The 24,835-nt window shown below is 41.8% G+C and overlaps 1 protein-coding gene across 3 annotated transcripts in view; it reads left to right on the top strand.

Moving 5' to 3' along the window:
• Positions 1-24,835, top strand: part of CDH11 (cadherin 11) — a 145,826-nt gene that overhangs the window by 86,445 nt on the left and 34,546 nt on the right. For all 3 annotated transcript variants that reach the window (XM_030863776.2, XM_060288882.2, XM_060288881.1), the window contains exons 3-7: positions 11,420-11,817; positions 15,443-15,737; positions 18,967-19,086; positions 20,921-21,088; positions 24,121-24,308. In XM_030863776.2, coding sequence (XP_030719636.1) covers positions 11,590-11,817; positions 15,443-15,737; positions 18,967-19,086; positions 20,921-21,088; positions 24,121-24,308 — 999 coding nt within the window. In that variant the 5' untranslated portion in view covers positions 11,420-11,589. The remainder of the gene's footprint in view (positions 1-11,419; positions 11,818-15,442; positions 15,738-18,966; positions 19,087-20,920; positions 21,089-24,120; positions 24,309-24,835) is intronic.

Raw genomic sequence — 24,835 nt, 5'->3', positions numbered from 1 at the left:
CCACAATGCGATCATGATGAAGCTATTGTTGGTGTCTGGTTTCTGAAAACAAGGAGGGGCAGGGACTCTCTGTGGGGTATGTAAAGATACAAAAAAAAGCCATTTAAAATACGGCAGAGTTTAGTCTACTCCTAGCATGATAGCATAGTTTGGGGAGGTCCATTAGAAAGAGACCTCCAGAACAGCCCACCCACACTCGGGTAAAAATCAAGCTTCTGATAATTGGAAGCAGCTTGACTCTCCATTCCTCACTCCTGTTCAGCGGCTGATTAAACTGGACGGATGCACAGGGACCGCAGTGGATTGAGGTCACAGGCTGGCCTTCTCAGAATTCTAAAGGCTCTCGGAGGTGGTGATTGGAGGCACTCTCTCTCTCCTCGCCTTAGTAATTATTTCAAAAAACCACATCAAGCCCTTGTCAGTTATTAAGGCCACCCTGGGATAACTCCTCCTCTTATTGTTTATGCTTTAAAAAACAGACTTTGTGGTTCTCTGCAGGATGTCACATTCTAGCAAGAACATGTAGATTGCTTTTCCTCTTCCAGTTCTCCACTGATCATCTTTAAAGAGCTCCCAGGTCCTTATTTCTGAATGTCTGTTCCTTTCTTGAACCTGGACTGGCCATTTCATAGAAATCGTTTGAAAAGGAGGACTGCTTTTAATCCAGGTTTTGAGGGGAAAGGGCAGGATAGATGTTATAAAAATTATCTTTCACTGTCGATACTTGTTCCTCCCCCTATATTTTCGCTCCATACAGTGAGGTCTTTAGGTTTTGTTCATGCTGTCTTTTATTTTGCAAGTTACTTATCATTTCTGTATCTCAGTTTTCCCATCTGTCTGTTGAAGAAGGATGAATAGTGGAAAATCTAAGCTAGGATTTCCCCCAGTTCTGAGATTCTAAGATTAATTAATGCAACAAAATGTCCGAACTTGAAACAGAAATGCTGACATTGACAATACCTACTACTGGAAGAAGTTGGGAACTGGACTTACTCTGAGCTTTCCAATTGAGCATCAATCCATTGGCTTTACAAGCTTAATATGTTTAAAACCAAACTCATGTTTTTTATCCCCAAACCAGTGTCTTCTTCTTTTGAGGCCAGAAGTAGCACCACTGTCTTCTCACTCTCCCCAGACTGCAGTTGCATCCTCTATCCTCAATCTGTCCAGTTCCCAAGGCCCTTCACATCGCATGATTTCTAGAAAGGCCTTCTTTCCTCCATACAAGGCTTATTTTTCTAGTTCAGAACCATACTATCTCTCACCTGAACTATTGCAATGACTCCAGGAGTCTCCCTGGACTCATATGTTAGTATCATTGCATTTAGCAATCCCTATTATAAATATCGGTTTGTCTGTATCTCCTTAATGGACAGCCTCCTGGAGACCTTTGTGAGGCTTGCACCATACTGCATGTTGTATGTGTATTATATGCCATATTCATGCATCCAGGGCTTATAGTACATATGTATGTATTCTTGTTGAAGGAACAAAACTCCTAATTTGTCGTCTTTATCACCTGCTGTGTGCCAGCCCATGTCAAGTACTACACGGAGTTCCCTTCATGCACCATCTTGTTTCATTTTAGAACTCCCCCGTTAAGACCGGTCCTGGTGTTCTTCACATCATCAGTATTGCAGTGTGGAGACCTACAGAGGTTGAGTCACACAGGTAGTGAGTAGTAACTCTTGAGCTGTAATCCTCTAACACCATCTGACTCCTGAGCCCATGCTCTCAACAATTTTGTCAGAACTGCCATTTCTCATGTTGGTTTATCCTGTATACCCCTGACAGCTCGGACTCCATCAATCTCCTGACCAGAGAACTTAATGGATTCCCACTGGCCATCAGGTAAAGTCCTGACTTCTAATGCTGGGTTTTAATACCTGTCACATTAGCAGGTCTTGCATTGCCCAGTCCCAGAGGGCCCCATTCACGTTATATCTGATGTAAGTGGGACTCCTGGAGTTGTGCATGGAGCAGCCCTGCCAGTGCAGCAGGATTCAGACCTTCTAAATGAATTTTCATCTCTCTCCATCCAGGGAAAGTTGCTGTGTCTCAGCCCAGCACAGACTCACAGGCTCCTTTAGACAGCTCCTTAACAGGCTGTTGCCAGTCTTCTATTTTATAGAAGGAGAAACTCAGTCCCAAAGGAAGAGTGTCTTTTCTAAGGTTATACAACTGTTTAGTGGCAGAACCTTTGCTACAACCCAAGTGTCTTGACTTTTGTTCTACACCTCTCCCTATTGCCCAGTATTCCTTGGAAATTTAGAGAAGAAATAGGCATTTTCTACATCTGAACAAAGGATCTCCACAGCTATAGTACTTCACCCTTGACCAGGGGAAGAACCACCTAACTTTTCCTCTTGATTATTGTATTGATAGTTTACTAGGTTTGCTGTTTGATGATAAAAGAAAGCACTCAAGTTAGCTCATGTACAAGGGGCTAATTGTCATCTGATGTATAGGGAGGGCAGTGCAAACAACCTCATAGAAATTCAGAAACAGAATATCAGTAGGGCTGGGCCCTGTGGAGACAACAGCTGGAGGAAGTCCTTGATTGCCAAGATCTTCAGATAACAGGGCCATGTGCTCTGCCATTTACGTGGCTCAGGGACAGAGGCCATGTTTGTTTCTGTTTGGTTTCTAACTGACTTGCTCATACTTTGATTTCACTGAAACACTGGCCATAAGATGTCACTTTGTGGCTTTGTGGCTACTCCACCCCCCAGGTGCCTCATAACCTTCTGTTTCAGCTCCCTTACTAACTGGCAAATGGTCCTGTTTTCTTTCATTAAAGCTCCCCAGTGAATCTGATTCACCCAGGTTATCTTTTTTTTTTTTTTTTGCGGTACGCGGGCCTCTCACTGTTGTGGCCTCTCCCGTTGCGGAGCACAGGCTCCGGACGTGCAGGCTCAGCGGCCATGGCTCACGGGCCCAGCCGCTCCGCAGCATGTGGAATCCTTCCGGACCAGGGCATGAACCCGTGACCCCTGCATCGGCAGGCGGACTCCCAACCACTGCGCCACCAGGGAAGCCCCCCAGGTTATCATTTTGAACCAGGTTACACAGCTTGATAAAATCAGGGGTTGGTTTATGGTTTGGTTATCACTGGACTATATGTGGTTCAGTCATCCATGGCTCTGGGTGAGAGTGGAAACTCCAGATGTGGGAGATTGTTAATATAGGTATTTGCTTGGAAGGGGCTGGAGTAGGCAAGTACCAGAAGGCAGGAGTGATATGTTACAAATTCATCTGCAGAGATGTGGTCACTGATTCCTCTGTGTTCTTTTACCCAGTCCTGTTTGCACTTATCACATCATATGATAATTCATCTGCTTAGACAACTGTCTCACCATTGTTTGAGTAGAGTCTACAGATCAGAGAGGCACTGCAGCCTCCAGGGTCCAACCCAGGTCTGGCACTGTGAGAAGTTACTGCTGAATGAAGGAACCAGGAAATAAAGAAAGCTTTATAGATATTCACTGCTCTGAGACAAAGAGAGATTTACGTACAGGCCTTTGATACCACAAATGACGTTACATTATGTCGAGCATCTGTTTATCATTACCATTTTTGCCCTAATCTTCCCTCAGGTACTTTCACTCATGCAGAAGAAAAATGGAAAATAAGCTCTCTCTCTTTCCACACATTCATATAGGGTGTGTATTCATAGCCCGAGATGATACTGATGACAGTGTTATTAACTATGTGATGATATATTTTATTCATCTTAATGATTAACATTTTAAAATATTACAGTGAGAAAAAGACTACCTTAAGGATTGAGTAGAGCAAAAATAATAAGTTCTTCATATCACAGATTGTGTTTAGTCATCTTATCATTTGAAGATGATTTAATTACTTGAAAAGATTAATAAATAATCAGTGAATGATTCTATATGTTTGGGGTCTGGGGACTTAAGATGGATTTCTAGAATACTCTGTGGCCACAAAAGCCTAAGAATAGAAAGGCTGATTGTACATGCTCAAATGAACTTCACATCTAACAAAGATTTTTTTCAATGTCAAATACAATATGGAGTTTAGACCATCCTTGGAGATGGTCTGAACCATGTCCTTGTGTTGAAGATCAGGAACATGGACTCTGGTGTTTGGGAGCCAGGCAAAGCCGAAGCTTGGGTTTTGCAGTCACATGAATTTGAATTTGAATTGCAGCCTTGCCCGTGTTTCAGAGTGTATCCTTGAGTGATTTACTTCATCACTCACAACCTCGGTTTCCTGGTAGATTATATAGTGGGTGATATTTACATACAGTTGTGGTGAAAATACAGTTAAATGGTGTATATCAAGCCCTGAGTATACTGCCGAGTACTAGAAAAATCAAGCACCTCGTCAAGGATAATTTCAACTATCATTACCTAACTTTATATAGCCCATAAGTGATGGAACTAGGATTTGGACCCAGGCCTTCCCAATACCAGGCATGGTCTGATCTTTTCACTTCCAAAGCTGACACTCCTGTGGTTCTCTATTTCTCTAGAAGCAGAGAATGAAACTTACATGGAACAGTTTTAAACATTCCACTTGCCCTTAAAGCACGTCATGGTCATTGATAAGGAGCCCTCTTTGCTACCTACTTTTTTTTTTTTTTGCGCTACACGGGCCCCTCACTGTTGTGGCCTCTCCTGTTAGGAGCACAGGCTCCGGACGCGCAGGATCAGCGGCCATGGCTCACGGGCCAAGCCGCTCCGCGGCATGTGGGATCTTCCCGGACCGGGGCACGAACCCGTGTGCCCTGCATCGGCAGGCGGACTCTCAACCACTGCACCACCAGCTAAGGGAAGCCCTTAGCTACCTACTTTAACATTTGAATTTGGTATCAGAGAGTGGAGTAACATATACAATGCCTGCTTGGCAGTCTCTGCTGTGTATTCTGCACCTGAGCAGAAGTGACTTACCACAAGCTTATGCTTTGCTCCAAGCGTAGAAATCGGGGAAGAAATGTGATTCAGTAGTTCTTGTAATACTTCCTCTCTCCATTCTCTGTGATTTCCACAGACATGGCATAATTCCTGTGATTTGATTTGAAACTAGAGACCAGCTCAGTGCTGAATGATGAGATCTGAACGGGGAATAAAATATGCTTGAATTAATTTGCATAATGGAATCCGATTGGTCACAAAGCTGTGTTTGTTGCAGTGGGGACCAGAGCCCCTGAGCTCCTGACAAGAGGACACTGCACTTGCAGAATAAGGTTTTGAGTTGTGGTGGGCTCGGTAATATTCTTAATGTAATGATAACCTGTAACGATAACCTGTCTTTAACTGTAAATTAACTCCCTGGAAATGAAAAGAACAGGTCAGCCTGTCTGATCCTTCCAGCTCTGTGGGGGAGGAGAAAGCTAAAAAACCAAAGCCGTTTGATTTTTGCTAAGCGTTTTCGTCTTTTTTTCTCTACCCGATAACAATTTCCAGCACGAGTCCAAATACACTTAAACACCCGTATGTCATTTTCTTTAACGGAGACAAAAGCAAACACAGTGAGTTTTATGCTCAAGGCTCAGTAGCTTATGACGGGCTATCTGCTCTCAAGATAGAGGGGCGAGCCTTCCACTTAGAGCTGGTGGTTTTGCAAATTCATTTCCCTGTCACGTTATTACTCCTGTGACTTTCAACAACATTTATTTTTCCTTGCAAGCAATATCCTCCCATCATAAAATAAAGTCCTCCTGTATGTTTTAGTGGAACCTCAATGCTTAGACATTCTTGCATACTGCTAGAAAGTGCTTAAAAGGAAGAACTGTTCAAGAACTGCCTTGGGGGGTCTTTATTAAAACCAGTTAGAACACTGATATATTTCCTTAGTTGTTAACAACATGAAGGTCTTCTTAGGAAGGCAGTCTCCTGTTCATTTTCATGAGTGATTCCTGCAGACTCTGTACCACTGCATACATCAACCAGATCTCTAGATTTTAGAAGCATTTCCAAATAATAATAATCTTTCTGAACACATCTTTTTTAACCTATACATATAGAAATCCTGAAACAGGGTGTTTAAAAATAAAAAAGCAAAGACTTACTTTTGTGTACTAGTGCTGTTCAAGGACCTGGTTGTACTGTGTTGTTGATGAACTGATATAATCACTTCCTGTTCCTCTTCACTTTGATCATTGCTATAAAATGCTTTCCTCTTTCTAGTTTGGTTTAATATTTTAGTTACAGTATTACCCCCCACCAGAGTGCCACCAAAACTTAAATTATTTTAATCGTTAGACTATTATGATATGTCTTATGATATGTGTCCATATTTGATCTTCAGCCTTCTCTTAGAGAGGCAGTATCACATGGGATTATAGGGGATAACAATGCAGGTCTTGGAACCAAGCATCCAGTGTTCATATCTCAGCTCCTCCACTTGCTGGCTGTGGAACTATGAGCAAGTTACTTAATCTTGCTATGCCTCAGACTACTTATCTGTAAAATGGGGATAACAATAATACTATTGTGCAGACTTATTGTGAAAATGTATGACTCAACTCATTGAAAGCACTTAGAAGAATGTTAGGCAGACAAGAACACTGGACAAATGTTTACTGTTATTAACATTTTCATCATAGTCATATTATGAGTATACACTAGGTTCTCATACTGGTTTACTGCATGTGGCATCTAGGTTACTGTTTTTATCACAGTGTCCATATCGTCTCCTTATGAATCTCAGAAACCAACAAGTGGTGATAGCTGGTATTGCTCACTGGTTAACGACACAGACTCTAGAGCCAAACGTCATGGGCTCAGATTCAGCACTACAATTTATCTGAAGCATAACTTTGCAGAAGTTGCTTAATCTATCCGGGCCTCAGTTTCCATCCTTTAAAATAAGAATATTCACAGTACCTATTCATAAGTTTGTTATAGAAATTAATGGATGAGTTACTATTTGTAAAGTTTTTAGAGCAATAGCTAGAAAAAGCTTTTGCTAAGTAAATTTTCACTCTGAAATTGAATTTAAAAATGTCTTAGGGCTTCCCTGGTGGCGCAGTGGTTGAGAGTCCGCCCGCCGATGCAGGGGACACGGGTTCGTGCCCCGGTCCGGGAAGATCCCACATGCCGCGGAGCGGCTGGGCCCATGAGCCATGGCCGCTGAGCCTGCACGTCCGGAGCCTGTGCTCCGCAACCGAAGAGGCCACAACAGTGAGAGGCCCGCGTACCGCAAAAAAAAAAAAAAAAAAAAAAAAAAAGTAAAAAAATGTCTTAAAATTCGTCTTAACATACCTGAGATTAACCATTAAAATAACTTTATATAGTACATACAGCCATATAAGCATTTATAAATAATGGTTTCAAGGAATTACTTTTAAAAGCAAGTTGATTTTGCTATTCTCTCCAACAGAAGAAAATAGATAAGTTCACCTTTTTAACAAAGGGTGAAATTTATTGTTTATTGGTCATGTGGAAACTCTTAAATTCATTAGTATCACGCTAGAATTTTTCTTCTGTAAAGGAAAAAGAAAGTTGTCGTCTAGTTTCAACACATTTAGTGTCAGGAATAATTGTGCTTTATAGCAAAATGGCAGCCAGAAGAAAGAGGTACAGAAATATCAACTTGAATTAAACCCTTTCTTTCAAATACACTTCACAGTTTATATGCAAGGATAATTTGTCACCGTGTGAATGAACACTTACTAATTGGCATGGTGTAAAATGGGCAGAGATCTTGTTGCACCATATGCTTTTTTTCTTTTCTATTTCTTCTTCTTGAGATTCTCAGGTGGCAATATCAAGTTTGAACTTGAAGTATCGGGTTCAAATCATACATTCAGCTTTTACTGGTGTCCTGCTTTGAGCTCAGGCATTGGCCATCTAATTGTGAATAAGATATCATCCCAACCATTAAGAGGAAACCAGTATAGTAAGGAGATGGTGTATGAATCAGAAGTGCCCCCAAGATATCTCACCCCAACTCCAAACAAGAACATGAACCCGGAAACCACTTGTAGAAAATGTCACCCAGTGGCTTCACTTTACAGGGAATGAGGCAGAGCCACCACTCTCGGAGCTGAGGGAGGTCCCACTACCAGCTAAGTGGCAGATTCTTAATCATATTTTTGGCTTTTTGACTTAAATGCAGGTATCTTCCTATGGCTTCACATTGCCTCAGTGTAGGATCAAACTCCTCCTGGTCCCTCCCTGTGCTCTTTCCATGCAGTCAGTTTGCCTTGTAAGAAACAGCATTTGATGTAGTATTGATATGCCTGAGTCTCAGGGTGAAGCTGTTAAGTGATGACACTGCCTTTTGAATCTTTCTCTCTCTTCCACACAGCCATTTACATATCCCAGAGTCTGTCTACAACAAACACTAAACTCCCTATTCCCTGAAAAGAGACGTGCATAAAACATCATAAAATGGTCCTGAGGACAGTGATGGACGCCTGAAATGAATGCACATCTGTGGCCTCCCCAGATAATATTTTTGCCATATTACAAAGGAGCAGAAAGGCTTAGGTTGATGAAATCAAAGAGCCTCAGAAGAAAAAGGGTTCTGCCAGCAAATTAGAATGCCACCAGTTCCCTTATTTTTGAGACCTCTAAGGCCAGATGGCTGTGGTACCTCCATGTAACTATTATTCCTCAATTCCTCTCTTAGAGAAAGCACCTCACCCCTGTCTTCTGGGCATCTCCACCTGCAGGGCAAGAGCACTTCCTTCTGCTGAGTGAGGGCTCCATGCTTGGACTGTGATGCTCTAGAAAGAGAGGAAGAGATCCAGTGTGTGCCCAGTTCCCTCTCTGTCTTCAGCCCTGCATGTGTGTACCAATTCTTGTCATCCCTATTGTTCACATGAGACTGAGGGGGGCTAAGAGTGCCTGACTGACATGTTGAAGGCCACCCTGATTGAAATATGTAGAAGTGGTGTTCCAGTTCACGTTTACCTGACCTCCAAATCTAGGTACATTCCACTCTGCCAAGATGCATTCTCTCTCTCTCCTATTCCCCTCCCCCCCATCTAACCACTTCATCCAAATCATATAGCAAAGAATTAGGTGATGGTTTTTATTCCTACAACACTCAAGAATCTCACCAATTTCACTGGTACAGTCACTATGGAGAACAGTATGGAAATTCCTTAAAAAACTAAAAATAGAGTTACCATATGATCCTGCAATCCCACTACCGGGCATATATCCCGAGAAAACCATAATTCGAAAAGATACATGCACCCCAATGTTCACTGCAGCACTATTTACAATAGCCAAGGCTTGGAAGCAACCTAAATGTCCATCAACAGAGGAATAAATAAAGAAGATGTGAGATATATATATATAAGAACCAGAGTGCTAGAGAGAGGACTGGAGTGACTGTAGGTGAGAAACCACAAGAGGCATGGAAAGGCATTAGCAGCTTATGTGTGTGTGTGTATATATATATATATATATATATAATGGAATACTACTCGGCCATAAAAAAGAACAAAATAATGCCGTTTGCAGCAACATGCAGCAGCATGGATGGAGCTAGAGATTATCATACTAAGTGAAGTAAGCCAGACAGAGAAAGAAAAACATCATATGATATTGCTTATATGTGGAATCTACAAAAAAATGATACAAATGAACTTATTTATAAAACAGAAATAGACCCAGAGACACAGAAAACAAACTTAGAGTTAGCAAAGGGGAAATGGGGTGGGGGAGGTAAATTAGGAGTTCGGGATTAACATATACACGCTACTATATATAAAATATATAACCAGCAAGGACCTACTGTATAGCATAGGGAACGATAATAAATATTTTGTAATAGCCTATAAGGGAAAAGAATCTGAAAAAGGATATATATATATATATATATATATATATGTATATATATATAAACCTATATATACACACATATAACTGAATCATGTTGACATACACCTGAAACTAACACAACATTATAAATCAACTATACCTCTCAAAAAAAAAAGAATCTCAACAATTTCATTTAGACCCACTGGTGTTGAAATGAAGTGTCATCCTCCATGCCCAGCAACTTTCTGAGAGTCCCTCCTGTTGGGGATGGGGGTGGTAGTGAGGACAGTCTGGTTCTGGGAACTAGGGGTCCGACTTGTTTCTGAGAGGTGCTCCAAGGGGAGAGGATGACTGTCCAGAAGGAGATGTAGGATCCTAAGATAAGAGAATGAGCTTTGGAAGTTCCTTAGGGGAGAATTAAGTTTCCAGCACCAGAAAAACAAAGTCCCGTGAAGAAGTCCAGAAACCTGAGGCAGGAGTTAAGGACCAGAGAGAAGAACCAGGGTGCTGGAGAGAGGACTGGAGTGACTGTAGATGAGAAACCACAAGAGGCATGGAAAGGCGTTAGCAGCTCATCTTTACTATCGATGAGTAGCTGAGTCATGGCTGGGTGCCAGGAACAAGACCTTTGGACCAGCTGGTGGGGATTCTGTCTTATTTTGCTTTTCCTTGTTGCAGAGAGCTTATAAAGTATCCTTGGAAAGACTGTCAGGTTAAGGTAGGATCTTCAGGTTCTTGGGTGGACACTGGACCGGACAAGAGCAAATCTTGCTTACTGAATTGACACTATATTGATCCAGCAATGAGAATTTGACCCATTATTTCACTGACAGATGTTTTAGTGGCCATCAGTGACCATCGTAGGGTCTGCCCCGACCTCCCATATCTAGAAGGATTCATTGCTGGCTTCCTCCTTTCTTATACCGTCCAGTAAGCCGAACAGTCTTGGGACGTGCTATGCTTGTGACCAGCTCTGGGCTTTGGGGCATGCTGTTCCTTCTACCTGGACATCCCGTCCATTCCCTTCTTAGCACAGTAACTCATCTGATGGTTGTGCCCATCCATCCCATCCTTCAGGAAGTCCTCCTTAACGGTCCCCACTCTCTGCCATCTCCATCCTCACCCCCCATCAATTATGTGTTCCTCTCCTGGCCACCCATAATGCCCTAAGTTTCCCTATTACAAAAACATACCCAGGCACAGTTATGATCATAATAATAACAGATAAATATGAAGTGTCTACTGTATAGCAGGCCTTGTGCTAAGAGACTTCGGGGTATTACTCGTGTATCCCTGTGTAGATCTTGCAGTGAGTTCGATTCGCGAGCCCATTTCATAAATGAGCAAGCTAAGCTCAGTGTCGGCTTACCCCAAACCCAGAGCTAGTAAATGGTAAAACTGACACTCAGACCTGGGCAGCTGGATCCAACAGCGCACACGTTTTATCCTCCTGTAGACCTTGAGGGGTTTCTTCGTGTATGTGTTTATCTTACCCACCGCGTGGTAAACAGCCAGAGAGCAGGGACTATTCCTCACTGGCTTCTGCATCCTCAGTACCCAGAGCAAAGCCCTAACAGGGTCCAAAGTGGGTCAGTGTTCACAGAATGGAATTGAAATGAAGTGGGGATGGAGCCTGCGACTAGTCTGACCTTTCTTTCTGCCTGCAGAGGCCGACCGGGGAAGTGGGCAGCCCTGACGTGATGTGCTCAGCGAGGAGAAACATTCCAGTCCGAGAGAGCTCGGCGTGACGCGTGGGAGGCCACCAGTGGCCAGGCCGCAGCACAGTCGCTGGAAGGGGTGACAGCCGCATCCTCCTGTGCCTACCACGTAACCAAAAATGAAGGAGAACTACTGTTTACAAGCCGCCCTGGTGTGCCTGGGCATGCTGTGCCACAGCCAGGCCTTCGCCACGGAGCGCAGGAGCCACCTGCGACCCTCGTTCCACGGGCACCACGAGAAGGGCAAGGAGGGCCAGGTGCTGCAGCGCTCCAAGAGAGGCTGGGTCTGGAACCAGTTCTTCGTGATAGAGGAGTACACCGGGCCTGACCCCGTGCTCGTGGGCAGGGTAAGGCTGCTGTCACTCCACATTTATTTCTCACTCTCCACCATCCCTGTACTAGGGGATGGTCAAAACAAAAATATAGGAGGGGAAATAATAATGGTCTGGCCATCAGTAAAAACCACAAAATCATTGTTCATACATCCTTTATCCTTTTTTTTTTTTTTTTTTTAGTTCATAGGCTTATCTACGTTAACACTTCAGTTTTTCACTTGATGTTATGCCCTCAAAACTCTGTTTTTTAATGGTTACACAGTAGTCTACTGAATAGAAATGATGATTATTTATTTAACCATTCTCCAACTGGGAACATTTCCCCTACCACATCCAAACCCAAACTTGGATGCCATCGTTTGTGTTCTTTTGATGCTCTGGACTCTTTTCATCATAGCTTTCCTTTCTGTAGTACACATGTCTACATATTCATCTATCTCCCTCACTGGACCCTAAGCTACTTTCCATCAGGAACAGCGTCATTTTTGTATCCCCAGGTCCTGTACCAAAGTCCAGCTTTGGGGGCGCCTCTGTGAATATTTGACAAGATGAATGGATGTGTCATAAGAATGGGTGGAATGTTATCCACTTTGGCTTAGGGATGGCACAACCCATTTCAGAAGGCTTGAGAGTCTTAGTACTACTGAGAAATCCTGCATTCTCTGTGTACCCCCTCCAAAAAGTGCAAGGGTAGAGAGTTCAAAATATGTTTGAGGGAGTTCCCTAGTGGTCTAGTGGTTAGGATTCAGCACTTGCACTGAGGAGGCCCGGGTTCAATCCCTGGTCGGGGAACTGAGATCCTGCAAGCCGCACAGCACAGCCAAAATTAAAAAACACAAACAAACAAAGGATGTTTGAAAAACTGACTGCCTGCTATATCAATTATGGTAAAACATACAGCCACCTTTTAGAGAACAGTGACCTTAACTGCGAGGAGATAAGTGTTCACACACATAAGAACATAAAGCCTGCTATGGGAAGGTACAGAGTGAGGCAAATGGTAAACTAGGGTAAAATAGTCCTTGGTCTCAAAGAGTTCAGGGACTAGTGGAAAAGAGACACTTACCTAAGTAATTAAAAAACTAAAACAGGGCTTCCCTGGTGGCGCAGTGGTTGAGAGTCCGCCTGCCGATGCAGGGGACACGGGTTCGTGCCCCGGTCGGGGAAGATCCCACATGCCGCGGAGCGGCTAAGCCCGTGAGCCATGGCCGCTGAGCCTGCGCGTCCGGAGCCTGTGCTCAGCAACGGGAGAGGCCACAACAGTGAGAGGCCCGCGTACCGCAAAAAAAAAAAAAAAAAAAAAAAAGTGGAATTTGGCAAACCATGGACTCTTAGATTTCCTGCAGGAAGCACAGTCTGCATCACGCTGTGCTCTGCAGAGGGGATGCCATCAGTCTTGGGAGTTAGGAACTGGCTGTGTCCACCTCAGCAACTGATACCTTGATAGCACTGAATGGTTTGCCAAACTGCTTTTTGTGTTGAAACTAATAAATATCATTGCTGGTTGTATGGCTCATGCTCATCTTTGTTGGAGAGGGAAAAAAAGGAATTTATATCCAACTTTGAACTCTGAAAACAAGATAAAAATAATGAGCAGTATATTTGAATGTTTTTCAGTTATTTGGTTGATCATGAAATTCGTTTAATTCCCAAGAGTCTTGCCGAATTCATATGTAATATACGAAGGTCCCTAGAAACATTCCTTGTCTAAACACTCCCATTAAAGTAAGTGTTGCATTGATTTCCTTGTTGCGTATTCACATGGCTGAGCCCCTGACTTTTGCCAGGTCTGAGGCAGGGAAAACAAATGAACATAAACTATTATTGGGGGTTAGGTGGGGAGCCAGAGGAATGGGGGCAGGGATCCTGCCCTCACTGTGGAAACTTGTATGAAGACTGGGGCAATCTGGGTCATCATTTGTAGCTTCATGTATTCCAATAGCTTTGTATATTACTCGCAAACTGCCTTATTCATAAGAAATGTGCAGTCATAATTTCATGACAGCACATAGCTTGTTATGAATAACAAGTTCTGAAGGAAAGTATGCTTTTTTTCTTTTCCTGAGAAGCACTATAGACTAAAATCAACATGTAATTTGTACCTACAGGTATCCCCCTGAGCTGAAATATTTGGTGTTTCACTGAGGCACTGTAAATCAGTTAGATATTTTGGGGAAAACTGAAACAATACAAAAAGTTTTTTAAAGCAATGTGTTCAATCCTGCTTTGTGATTCTGGACAAGCTTTCTAAGCCTTGGTTTCATAATAATAATAATTAAAATCGCATTAATAATATTAAAATGGAATTATAATAATAAATAATAAGATAATAATTATAAGTAGTAAGCATTATTATATTTCAATGTCATTTGAATAAAGCTTTTTAGTTTATACTAGGTTTTCTTACGTAGTAGGTAGAACCAAGGGCTTTTTATCCACTTGGTTACTCTTGAAGCCTATGAGAATGGTGAAAGTAATGCTTATCTGTTTCCACAAAGGGTAAAATGAGGGCAGAGGAACTCATCAAGATGATAGCTGCAGAAATTGAGGTTGGGCAACAAGGTACAATAAAGAGTTTATTGCTGCAGGAAAATTGGATGTGGTCTTTGGGGGGAGTTCCATGTTACAACACACAGAGCAGAGTCAAGGCAGAAGGCACAGGTGGGTAGTTAGGAGACCTGGATGACTTCCTGGCCCTGCCAACTGTGGATTTAGGCAAGTTCCATCATTTCTCTGGGCTTTGTCAACAGAGGGGGAAATCCCAAGGATATATAGTCTTTCTATAGTCTAAGAGCTGCATATATATCAACCCACCCCACTCACCCCATGCTTACGATGGGAATGGGGGCTTGTTCAGGCAGGTTCCATCCTCAGCTCCTCATACGTCCTGCGCCACACAGCAGGTCTTTCAGAAAGTCTGACCAATGGATTGTTTGAGGTAACAAAAGCCTGGTGTCCTTTGGAATCTTAGTGTCCTTTGGAAGAGGACTGAAATTATAATAACATCCATACAGTTGATGAGGTCGATTTATATGTACCAGTGTGGAAGGGTCCTCTGAATTTATTGTGGTAGGAAAGCAGAAGTGAAGAGTGGTTTGTGCACTATGCACTTTATTGTGTAAAAATAAACCAAAGCACGTGTATCTGTATAGATATTCTTGCATATGCATAGAATATGTCTTAGAGGATTCACAAGAAACTGGTCATAAGAGCTGTCTCTGAGCAGGGAAAAAGAAGGAATGGGAATCAGAACTTATAAGATTTACTTATTGCACAAATGTGTGTTTTTTATTTTCTATAGTATGTGCATATTTCTTTCAAAGTAACTGAACTAATGTATATTATATATATTTTGTATGTGTGCATATGTAATGGGAGAGTGGGAGGGACAACATGAATCTTAAAATTTAAAAATGTTTGGACCCTGGCTTCACTGCTCCCCAGCTGTGTGACCATGGCCAAGACAATTATCTTCTCTAAGATTACATTTCTTCATTTGTAAAATGGGGTGAGAACATCTCCCTCTCAGTGTGTGTGTGTATGTAAACAGTGTATTGTCTCAACAGCATGTAAGTGTGTCTCTACCTCCCCAGTGCATCTGTCAAGGAATTACAAATCTCGATTTCTCTTTTCCTAGCTTCATTCCGATATTGACTCTGGTGATGGGAACATTAAATACATTCTCTCAGGTGAAGGAGCCGGAACCATTTTTGTGATTGATGACAAATCAGGGAACATTCATGCTACCAAGACATTGGATCGAGAGGAGAGAGCCCAGTACACGCTGATGGCTCAGGCGGTGGACAGGGACACCAACCGGCCCCTGGAGCCGCCGTCAGAATTCATCGTCAAGGTCCAGGACATTAACGACAACCCTCCCGAGTTCTTACACGAGACCTATCATGCCAACGTGCCTGAGAGGTCCAACGTGGGTACGTAAGGGCAGGGGAGGGCGGACCCACTCCACCTGCAGGCCTGGTATCTCTGTGGGTGGGCAGGCTGGTGCCTATTCTCCCAAATCAGGAAGTAGAATTTATGCTGTATCTTCTATGGCAGAATAACAAGCAAAAAAATTTCATATATGTAGCTGACGTTCCAAATATTTTAAATTGCCCTGAGGTTTTAAACTCTAAGCTTACAAAGTATGAGGAGGTGTGGAAGAGTAGGAAAGACATAATCAAATCCATGTCATCCTGGCCCTGGTGCTAATTAACCTTGTGACTGGGAATCAGTTGCATCTGTTCTCTTAGCCTGAGTTTCTCCTCTGTAAAATGGGGATAAAAGTTTCTAGTCATGCAGGATTAGAAATAACATACATCTGGTCACTAGTGCATGTTGGTGTTCAATAAGTAATAGAAGTATTTGTGCCATGTAGGCACCATGCTAATTAATGATTTACATGCAGTATTGCATTTAATCTTGGCAGTGACTCATCTTTGCAATGAGGTAGGTCCTATTGAAAATATTTTGCAGATGGGAAACCCAAGCTAGAAACAGGTTAATGAATTTATTCAAGGTCATCTGAGCTATTAAGTCAATCCAGAATATATATCTAACCATGACACTATGTCATCATCTGTTAGAATAATTCAGAAGCAGCTATGTCTTTTATCATGCATAAAGACACATCACATTGTTAGAGGACAATTCTGTGAAAGATTTATTCAACTAGCTACCTTCTCCTGGCAGTAACCTTTGTTTGGCTTTATAGAATGCATGTAGTTGTGGTCTTTTGAGAAGCATGCCTCATATTAAGAAGGATTTGTCTTTCAGACAATGATCAGAGCTGTACTAATCAGGGAGTGAGTATGCTTACTCGAATCAGAGATTTAAAGTTCCCATGAGGACTTCCCTGGTGGCGCAGTGGTTGAGAATCCGCCTGCCAATGCAGGGGACACGGGTTCGAGCCCTGGTCAGGGAAGATCCCACATGCCACGGAGCAGCTAAGCCCGTGCGCCACAACTACTGAGCCTGTGCTCTAGAACCCGCGAGCCACAACTACTGAGCCCGCATGCCACAGCTACTGAAGCCCGTGCGCCTAGAGCCCGTGCTCCAGAACAAGAGAAGCCACCGCAATGAGAAGCCTGCACACCACAATGAAGAGTAGCCCCCGCTCGCCGCAACTAGAGAAAGCCTGTGCACAGCAACGAAGACCCAATGCAACCAAAAATAAATAAATAAATTTTAAAAAAATAATAAAGTTCCCATGAACGTAAGGATCATCAGGGCCATTTGACAGATGAGGAAACTAAGCATCAAGATTGGGAATCAGTTTGCTCAAGAGTGTTAGATACAGAAATGACTCTACAACTCTAAGCTCCTTCCATTCTGCATATAGAACTTTTGATGCTAAAAAAAAAATGTCCCCTTCTTCTCCTCCAGCTAAAGTCAAACACTTCTCATACTTTATGAAAACCCAGCTGAGCCTTTTCTGCCTTCTTCTCTTCCCTTTGCCCTGCCCAATTCTTTAGTTTCTCAGTATTCACCTGGGGACTTTAATGAGAAATAGCAGACATCAAATAAATCAGTAAATAGGGGACAGCAGTGTCAGCAGCTGAGCCAGGGGACAAAGGCCAGCCATCATACATGATGCTCTAGGGGAATTTTCATTGATCCCACCTCTTGGGGCAGCTTGGTGCTTAAGGAGTAACATCAGACTTTGCATCATGGCCTATGAGAGTAGAGTCTGCTGCCAGACAGTACTGGGTTGGAATCATGGCTGTGCCTCTGACCAGCCAGGTCAACCCAGACAACATCTTACATCTTTCTCAGTTTTTGTTTTGTCATCTATACAATGAGGATAATGTAAACTCTAATGCAAGTTAAACAACATAGATGTAAAATACAACGAGTTGTAATGAACTTAGTGGATTCCTCGAAGCAAATTAAGCATAAAAAATAATACTTTCCCTAGCTCTACCATGAAGGTAGAGAATAGAGCTTATTAACTCCCTTATAAATCTCCACTACTTAGAACAGTGCCTAGTTATGTGGGAAATGCTCAGAAAAAAGTTATTTGTACGAAAAAATGAATTACAGAAAAAAAAGTGAGATTTATTCTTATGCCATGTGAAAATCACTGACAGCCTTGTAAATTAAAGGGTTGTCAGAGGCTGTGTAAATGGACTCCCTTGCCTTTCACATAGAACCTGGCCCCTCTGCTAAAACTGTCTCGGAAAGCACTTGGGTTTGGTTGTTTGCTGGGTAGAGGTTAGACTCCTGACTCTGGCAATAACCCACTCTGAAAAATAGGTTGCAAAACTTCCTACCTGTCATACTAAGTACCTCACAAGCACAGTGAATGTAAAAACACCCAGCAGAGGGGCAGAATACATGGAACATGCCCCAAACAATGCCTGGCACTGAGGAATTCTATAATAACCAGCTCTCTCCCTTGAGCATCTACCCTGCCCCATTCTGAAGCCCAGCATTTCATGCCCTCAGATACTTGTGACCATCAGGGAACAGAGGTTTTTTCTAGGAAAAACTGAATCCCATCTTCCTTCAATTCCCTGGTTTCCTTCCATTGTGACCCACAAATGCTTGCCTTAGATCTCACCAGATGTCTACTGGTGGTTTCTGTTATATGACTACCAGACCTGTTAGAGATGGGAAGATGCAATTTTCATGCCAGTAGGGAACAACATTCTGTACAATATTTATAGCCATCACTTAATTAAAATGTAGTATTAGCAGCCATTTTATTACATGCAAAGCAACAATAAAATGATGTATTTATTGCTCTGCTACAGATGGAGGACTGCACTCTGTCCTTTCATGAAAAGCAATTCATCATTAATTATCCTTTATTATACTATTTGGGAAGATTTTTATTTAATTATTTGATATACTGAACATTCCAGGTGCATGGGTCTTAGAATGTTTTTGCAATAATGTTCATATTATTATTTTAACTACTAAGTATAGCAGGATGTACTATGAATATAGAAAGTTCATTTTTAAGCTATGGGAATTAAACAAAAAGGAAGGGAGAGAGGGAGGGAAGGAGGCTATTTTTGCATCTCAACCCCGGAAAATGAAAGCATGTTGAATAATTTTGGGGCTCTCCTCAGTTTTTAATCTTAAGATAAAACTTTGCAAACTAGAATATAATTTGAAAAGCTGAGGGACTGTTGCTAATGACTGTATTTCACTTTTAAGGAACATCAGTAATTCAGGTGACAGCTTCAGATGCAGACGACCCCACCTATGGAAACAGTGCCAAGTTAGTGTACAGTATCCTGGAAGGACAACCCTACTTTTCAGTAGAAGCACAGACAGGTACCGTGGAATGGCATTGCGATTTGCGACACATTGTGAATAAGGAGTCCAGGCCTGCTCACTAAAACTTATTTGAGTCCTAGTTTTCTAAAATATAAAAAGGGCCACCTAACAAGGCTATTGTGAGGATTAGATACTGTCTGTATTGCACCATGTCACAGTAATAAATATAATCTTAGATGCAACTTTTCTCTTAAAATCATATCTTAAAATTCAACTTAAGAATTTATCTTAAAGTATGTTTTATCATAAAATTCAACTGTGGATCCAAATTAAGAGACCACAGGACTTGAAGACTGGTATGAAAACTGGCAGCTCTCAAAGCCAGGGCTGGGGGTGGTGGGGGTGGGAACTGATGCTAACGTGTGTCTGGGAGGAGGCATATCCCCAGCCTCCTCCACTGTGCTTAGATTCCCAGCGGCATTAGCATCCAAGAAGGAGGCTCTGCAAATTCCATACAGAAAACAAACAGCAAACCGAAAGAGTGAACAAATACAAACAACCAAAGCCCACGCCAAAATGGTTCACTCCATTTGTACCAAATTTGATTCTAGGATCCTTTTATTAGAATAAACACTAAAGTCCTGTGAACATGCTAGTCCACGATATTATACCCCAAACTCATTTCTTTTTTTCCACAGTATACCCCCATGTGTTTGAAAGATGTTTACAAACAATCCGCTTTTATTATTATAGTTAAAATTTATCAAATATGTATGTTTATATGTATATATATAGCCTTCCAATCAGATACTTTGCCCACTTATTGAATATAACTTCCACTTACCTATGTAATCATTTATTTGTAGCCTCTTTGCTTCAGATCACAATTTATGGGGCTACTTGCTATGATTTCATCAAAGGCATTTACCAATTAATTTTGCCAATTAATTTTCAGATTAACCAAGGATAAATGTGGGATTTCATATGGATTTTTGAGATGTTAAAATCTCTGGAAGGACTCCAGTTGCAACTTTCGTGTCTCAGGGACTCATAGTTAAGAACCACCAATTTGAACCTACCAAATTATTTAACAGACAAGAAAAACGAGGCTCAGTGAGTTCAAGGATGTTGCTGAGGAACATATAAACATCAGGGTCAGAAAAGGATAAGGGCTTAAAGCTTCCACAGCACTCTCTTATATTTCCAGTATAAACGTTACCGTTATCTACAGACAGAAAAAGCTTGAATATGTTCCCAAAAGATTTAAGTGAGCATGGTTTCCACACCAATAATGTGCTAATATCCAGAGATAATGTAGAATTCAATTATTAACGTATCATTGTTTCCAGTGATAGCGGATAGTAGACAGTAAGTGTTTGTATAAGCATTGTATATATTTTTAACCCATTTGGTATACACTTAAAAAAAATTAATATTAACATTTTAATATATCGCCTTCTACTTTTAACTTAATATGGACCATAGAAATGTTTCTAAGAATTGCATGCAGGCATAGATAGTCAAAAGATTCTGCTGGCAGTCCAAAAGCATGGGTTTGTTACTGATGTTCATGCAGTGCATCCTCAAATATATCAGTCTTTAGGATCTTTAAGTGTCACACCTGGGAAGGGTGAGGTTATTACTTGAATTTACAGTACAACATATGAAACATTAAATTTTAATGCTGTATTAATAATTAGGACAATTTGCTAGAAAGTATATCTATATGATGCTCCAGGTATGGCTACTTTTGATGATAATTGCCATGTTTGAGTGACTCTTCTGTGAGGGCAGGTGCTGTTCTATTCATCTTTGCTTCCCCTGTGCCTAGATCGTTTTTGTTATAATGTTATCAATGAATATCTGTGATGTTCCCTGCTCACCTGTCCAGGTATCATCAGAACAGCCCTTCCCAACATGGACAGGGAAGCTAAGGAGGAGTACCACGTGGTGATCCAGGCCAAGGACATGGGTGGACACATGGGTGGACTCTCAGGGACAACCAAAGTGACGATCACACTGACTGACGTCAATGACAACCCACCAAAGTTTCCACAGAGTAAGTAGGTGGGCTTGGCTTTCACTTTCCAATGGTGCCACAGCCAACTCTTCTCTGACCCATTCCTGCTGTACTCAACTTTCCAGAAGAAATCTAGAAAAATGGAGGCTCTTTATATCATTCTTGCAAAAAACAAGACAACAAAAAACTTAAGTGGAGGACAACAAACAACTTAAGTGGAGTAACGACAACAAAAAACTTAAGTGGAGGAGAGGTAGTGGGAGAAAGTGGAGACATAAAATGTTCTACAACCCTGGGAACAGAAAATCCATTTTGCTAAGTGCTCATGATGTGATGTAGTAATTAATTAACCTTTCTCTGTCTCAGTGTTCTCATTTCTAACCTGGATATGTAATAGTACCTGAATCAGTTATCTATTGCTACCTAACAAACTGCCCCAAATCTTGTGGTTTAAAACAATTATAATCGTTTATTTTTGTCATGAGTTTGCAATTTGGGCAAAACCTGAAGGAGGCAGCTTGTTTCTGTTTCCATAGCATCAACTGGCACAGTTTGGGGCTGGAAGATCTACTTCCAAGATGGCTCAGTCACATGGCTGGCAAGTTAATGTTGGCTGTTGGTTCCCCTTCATATCAGCCTCAAAGGAGTGGCTTGGATAGGTTCTAAAAGTGAAGAGAGCCCCAAGGACACCAAGCAGAAACTGTATTGCGTATTGTGACCTAGCTTCAGAAATCACATAGCATCATTTCTCCTGTAGTCATAAGACTGCCCAAATGTAAGTGGAGTTCTTGTAGACCCCACCTTTCAAGGGAAGGACTGTTAAAGTCATGTTGAAAGAAAAGCATGTGGGCTTGGAGATACTGTTTGGACTATTTTTGCAAGATACAATCTTCCACAGGGCTCAATTAATAGGATGTTGTTAGAACTAAATGAGCTAGTGTAAAATCTTACAATGTTATCTGGCATAAGTTGTCAACAAATGTTAGCCATTATTATCAGTATTATCTAGGGGATTATGGTCCTTCTACAAAACTGATAGGCTTGCAACAGGAAATAAAAGAAAAAATGATTTGAAAGGTCATTATTAATCATTATAATTACAACAACTACCATCCTTTAATGAATAGTTACTACTATTACAGATCTCTACAAGAGCCTCCATTTTACAGATAAAACTGAGTCCCATGAAGGGTGCAGTAACTTGCCCGAAGGATATGGCAAAGCCAGATTTTGTACACAAATCTGGTTATGTGTACATTATAAGTAGAGGCAGAGGTACAGTGTGATCGTAATGATGCTGCCGCTGCTAGGTCACGGGGGGTTCACCATGAAAGTGTCTTCTTCATTAATGAGGAGAGTAGCTGGTAGAGACTGTGAGTTTATTGCCAGAGAGATGGCACTTTTTATAAATGAGAGAACAGGGAGGGCCACCAAGTATGGCCCCAGGAAGGCACCATGCATGGTCACTCAAAGGAATCCAAAGACAACAATCTATGCAAGGGAGACATTGAGATAGAGGATTACAAGGCAACAGCCAGTTCTCATAAAGTCACCAAAGAGTTGAAGACTGCCTTGCCTGGTCAGCCACCAGGTTCAGCATCTCCAATAAGCGTAAAGCCTTAAGAAACTGCATGCTCCGTTATCCACTCTAAAGCTGGCTGGTATGCTGGATGCAAAAGGCCATGCAGGACTATTGGCAGATAGTGATTAATGCCCTTGCTCACATACAATCATAGAGTAAAGTTGCATCACTACTGTGAAGATACCAGGTTTACAGCTATGAACTTGACGAAGACTGGGAGTAGGTTTTTCTAAACCTTCATGTAAATTGGTAATTATCTGCAGAGACTCCCACCTCCTACTTGTCCTCTATCATGGAGGGCATGGTGTGTTTAAGTTAAATATGGGTCTGAACCGAAAGTATTCACAGCCAAACAATATATTGGGTTGGCCAAAAAGTTCATTCAGATTTTTCTAAAAGATGTTATGGAAAAACCCAAACAAACTTTCTGGCCAACCCAATAGATAAATGCAGACAGAGTATTAGAACTGATAAAATCCACATAAGGGGAAACTAAAGCTTAAAGAGCTTAAGTAACTTGCCCAAGACCACTTGGCTTAAAAGTGGTAGAGGCCAGGTTTCCAACCCTTGCTTCTCTACGTTGTTTCGCAGAGAGTATTTCTGAATTGTGATAATGCAAATAAGATTATCTCCAATCTCACTTCTCTACTGAAAACCTTTCAGTGGCTTCCCACCAAGTTTAAGGAAAACCTGAAGTCTTTTCCATCTCCTGCAATGCCCTCTGTGCACAGTTGGGCCCCAGCCTCCCTATATACCCTTACCTCCTACCAGAAGGCTGCAGTCACACTTGTGGTCTTGCTGTTCTGTATGTATTCACTGTGTTCCCACTTCAGGGGTTTCTGCAATTTGCTGTTTGCTTTGTTTATAATTTTTATCCCCAGGTATTCACATGATTTGTCTGGCCCAGTGAGAAGCTTTTCCATATAAGGTATCAGTTAATCAAATGGTGAAGGAGGTAAAGTAAGAAGAGTCAGATATACAGCTGGAAGGATCATGACCATGAAGGATACAACTTGCATTTGATTTTAAAATAAATATGGAGCTACGGAAGGCTTTTAAACAGGGAAGGGTGTTCTTTTTCTGGGCACCTGGCAGTGCCACATGTGAGCCTTAGAATTAACTTACAGACCATTCCAAAGACGTAAAAAGAAGTTTTGATTTTTTTGAATGTGTGAAGATATACATGGCTCTCCATCAGTTCCTGATGGGAAATGTAACTGGGCATTGTTTTCCTCTCTCACATGTGACGGGTGACCCCACCCTACCACCCTGGACCCTGATATTGTTTCATCATCCTTTGCAGAAAACATTTCTTTGACAAGCAAGCCATGTGGGATCTTTCTCCCATCCATTCACTTCTTTCATGTTTTCAATCAATAGAAAGTTCAATGTCAAACCCTTTGAGAAATTTATTGAGATTCAATGAAATCTAAAGTCTTACAGCTGCCAAATAAAAGGGAAAATAAAAATAGATGTCTTCTTCTTCTAGGCGTATACCAGATGTCTGTGTCAGAAGCAGCTGTACCCGGGGAGGAAGTGGGAAGAGTGAAGGCTAAAGACCCAGACATTGGAGAAAATGGCTTAGTCACATACAATATTGTTGATGGAGATGGGATGGAATTGTTTGACATCACAACGGACTATGAAACACAGGAGGGTGTGGTGAAACTGAAAAAGGTGAGTTAGGGTGAGGAATCAGATGTGGCAGTGCTGTGGCCTGCCTTGCCAAGGCACCGCTGCTGGAAACAGGGAGTTGAAGGCTAAAGAAAGGAGAATATGGACAACTGAGGGCTGGACCTGACTCTGCAGTTAAACTCTGAGCTTTGGGGAGAAAACAGAACTGTATTCCAGAGGAAGCTGGCAGAAGGGGCCAATGATGCCTGTCTGAGTTTGATGGTTAGTTTTTGTATGATTTGGGGAGTATAGTCAATAATAATGTAATATCTTGGTATGGTGACAGATGACAACTAGACTTACCATTTTTAAATATATAGAAATATCAAATCACTATGTTGTGCACCAGGAACTAAGATGGTATTGTAGGTCAATTATACTTCAAAAACAAGCAAACAAATAGACTCATGGAAAAAGAGATCAGATATGTGGTTGCCAGAGTGGGGGGTGGGGGGAGGGGAAGTTGGATGAAGGGGGTCAAAAGGCACAGACTTCCAGTTTTAAGATAAATAAGTCTAGGGATCCAATGT

The sequence above is a fragment of the Globicephala melas genome, chromosome 19, assembly GCF_963455315.2.
Source record: "Globicephala melas chromosome 19, mGloMel1.2, whole genome shotgun sequence".
NCBI lineage: Eukaryota > Metazoa > Chordata > Mammalia > Artiodactyla > Delphinidae > Globicephala > Globicephala melas.
This window is presented reverse-complemented; position numbering and strand designations above follow the sequence as displayed.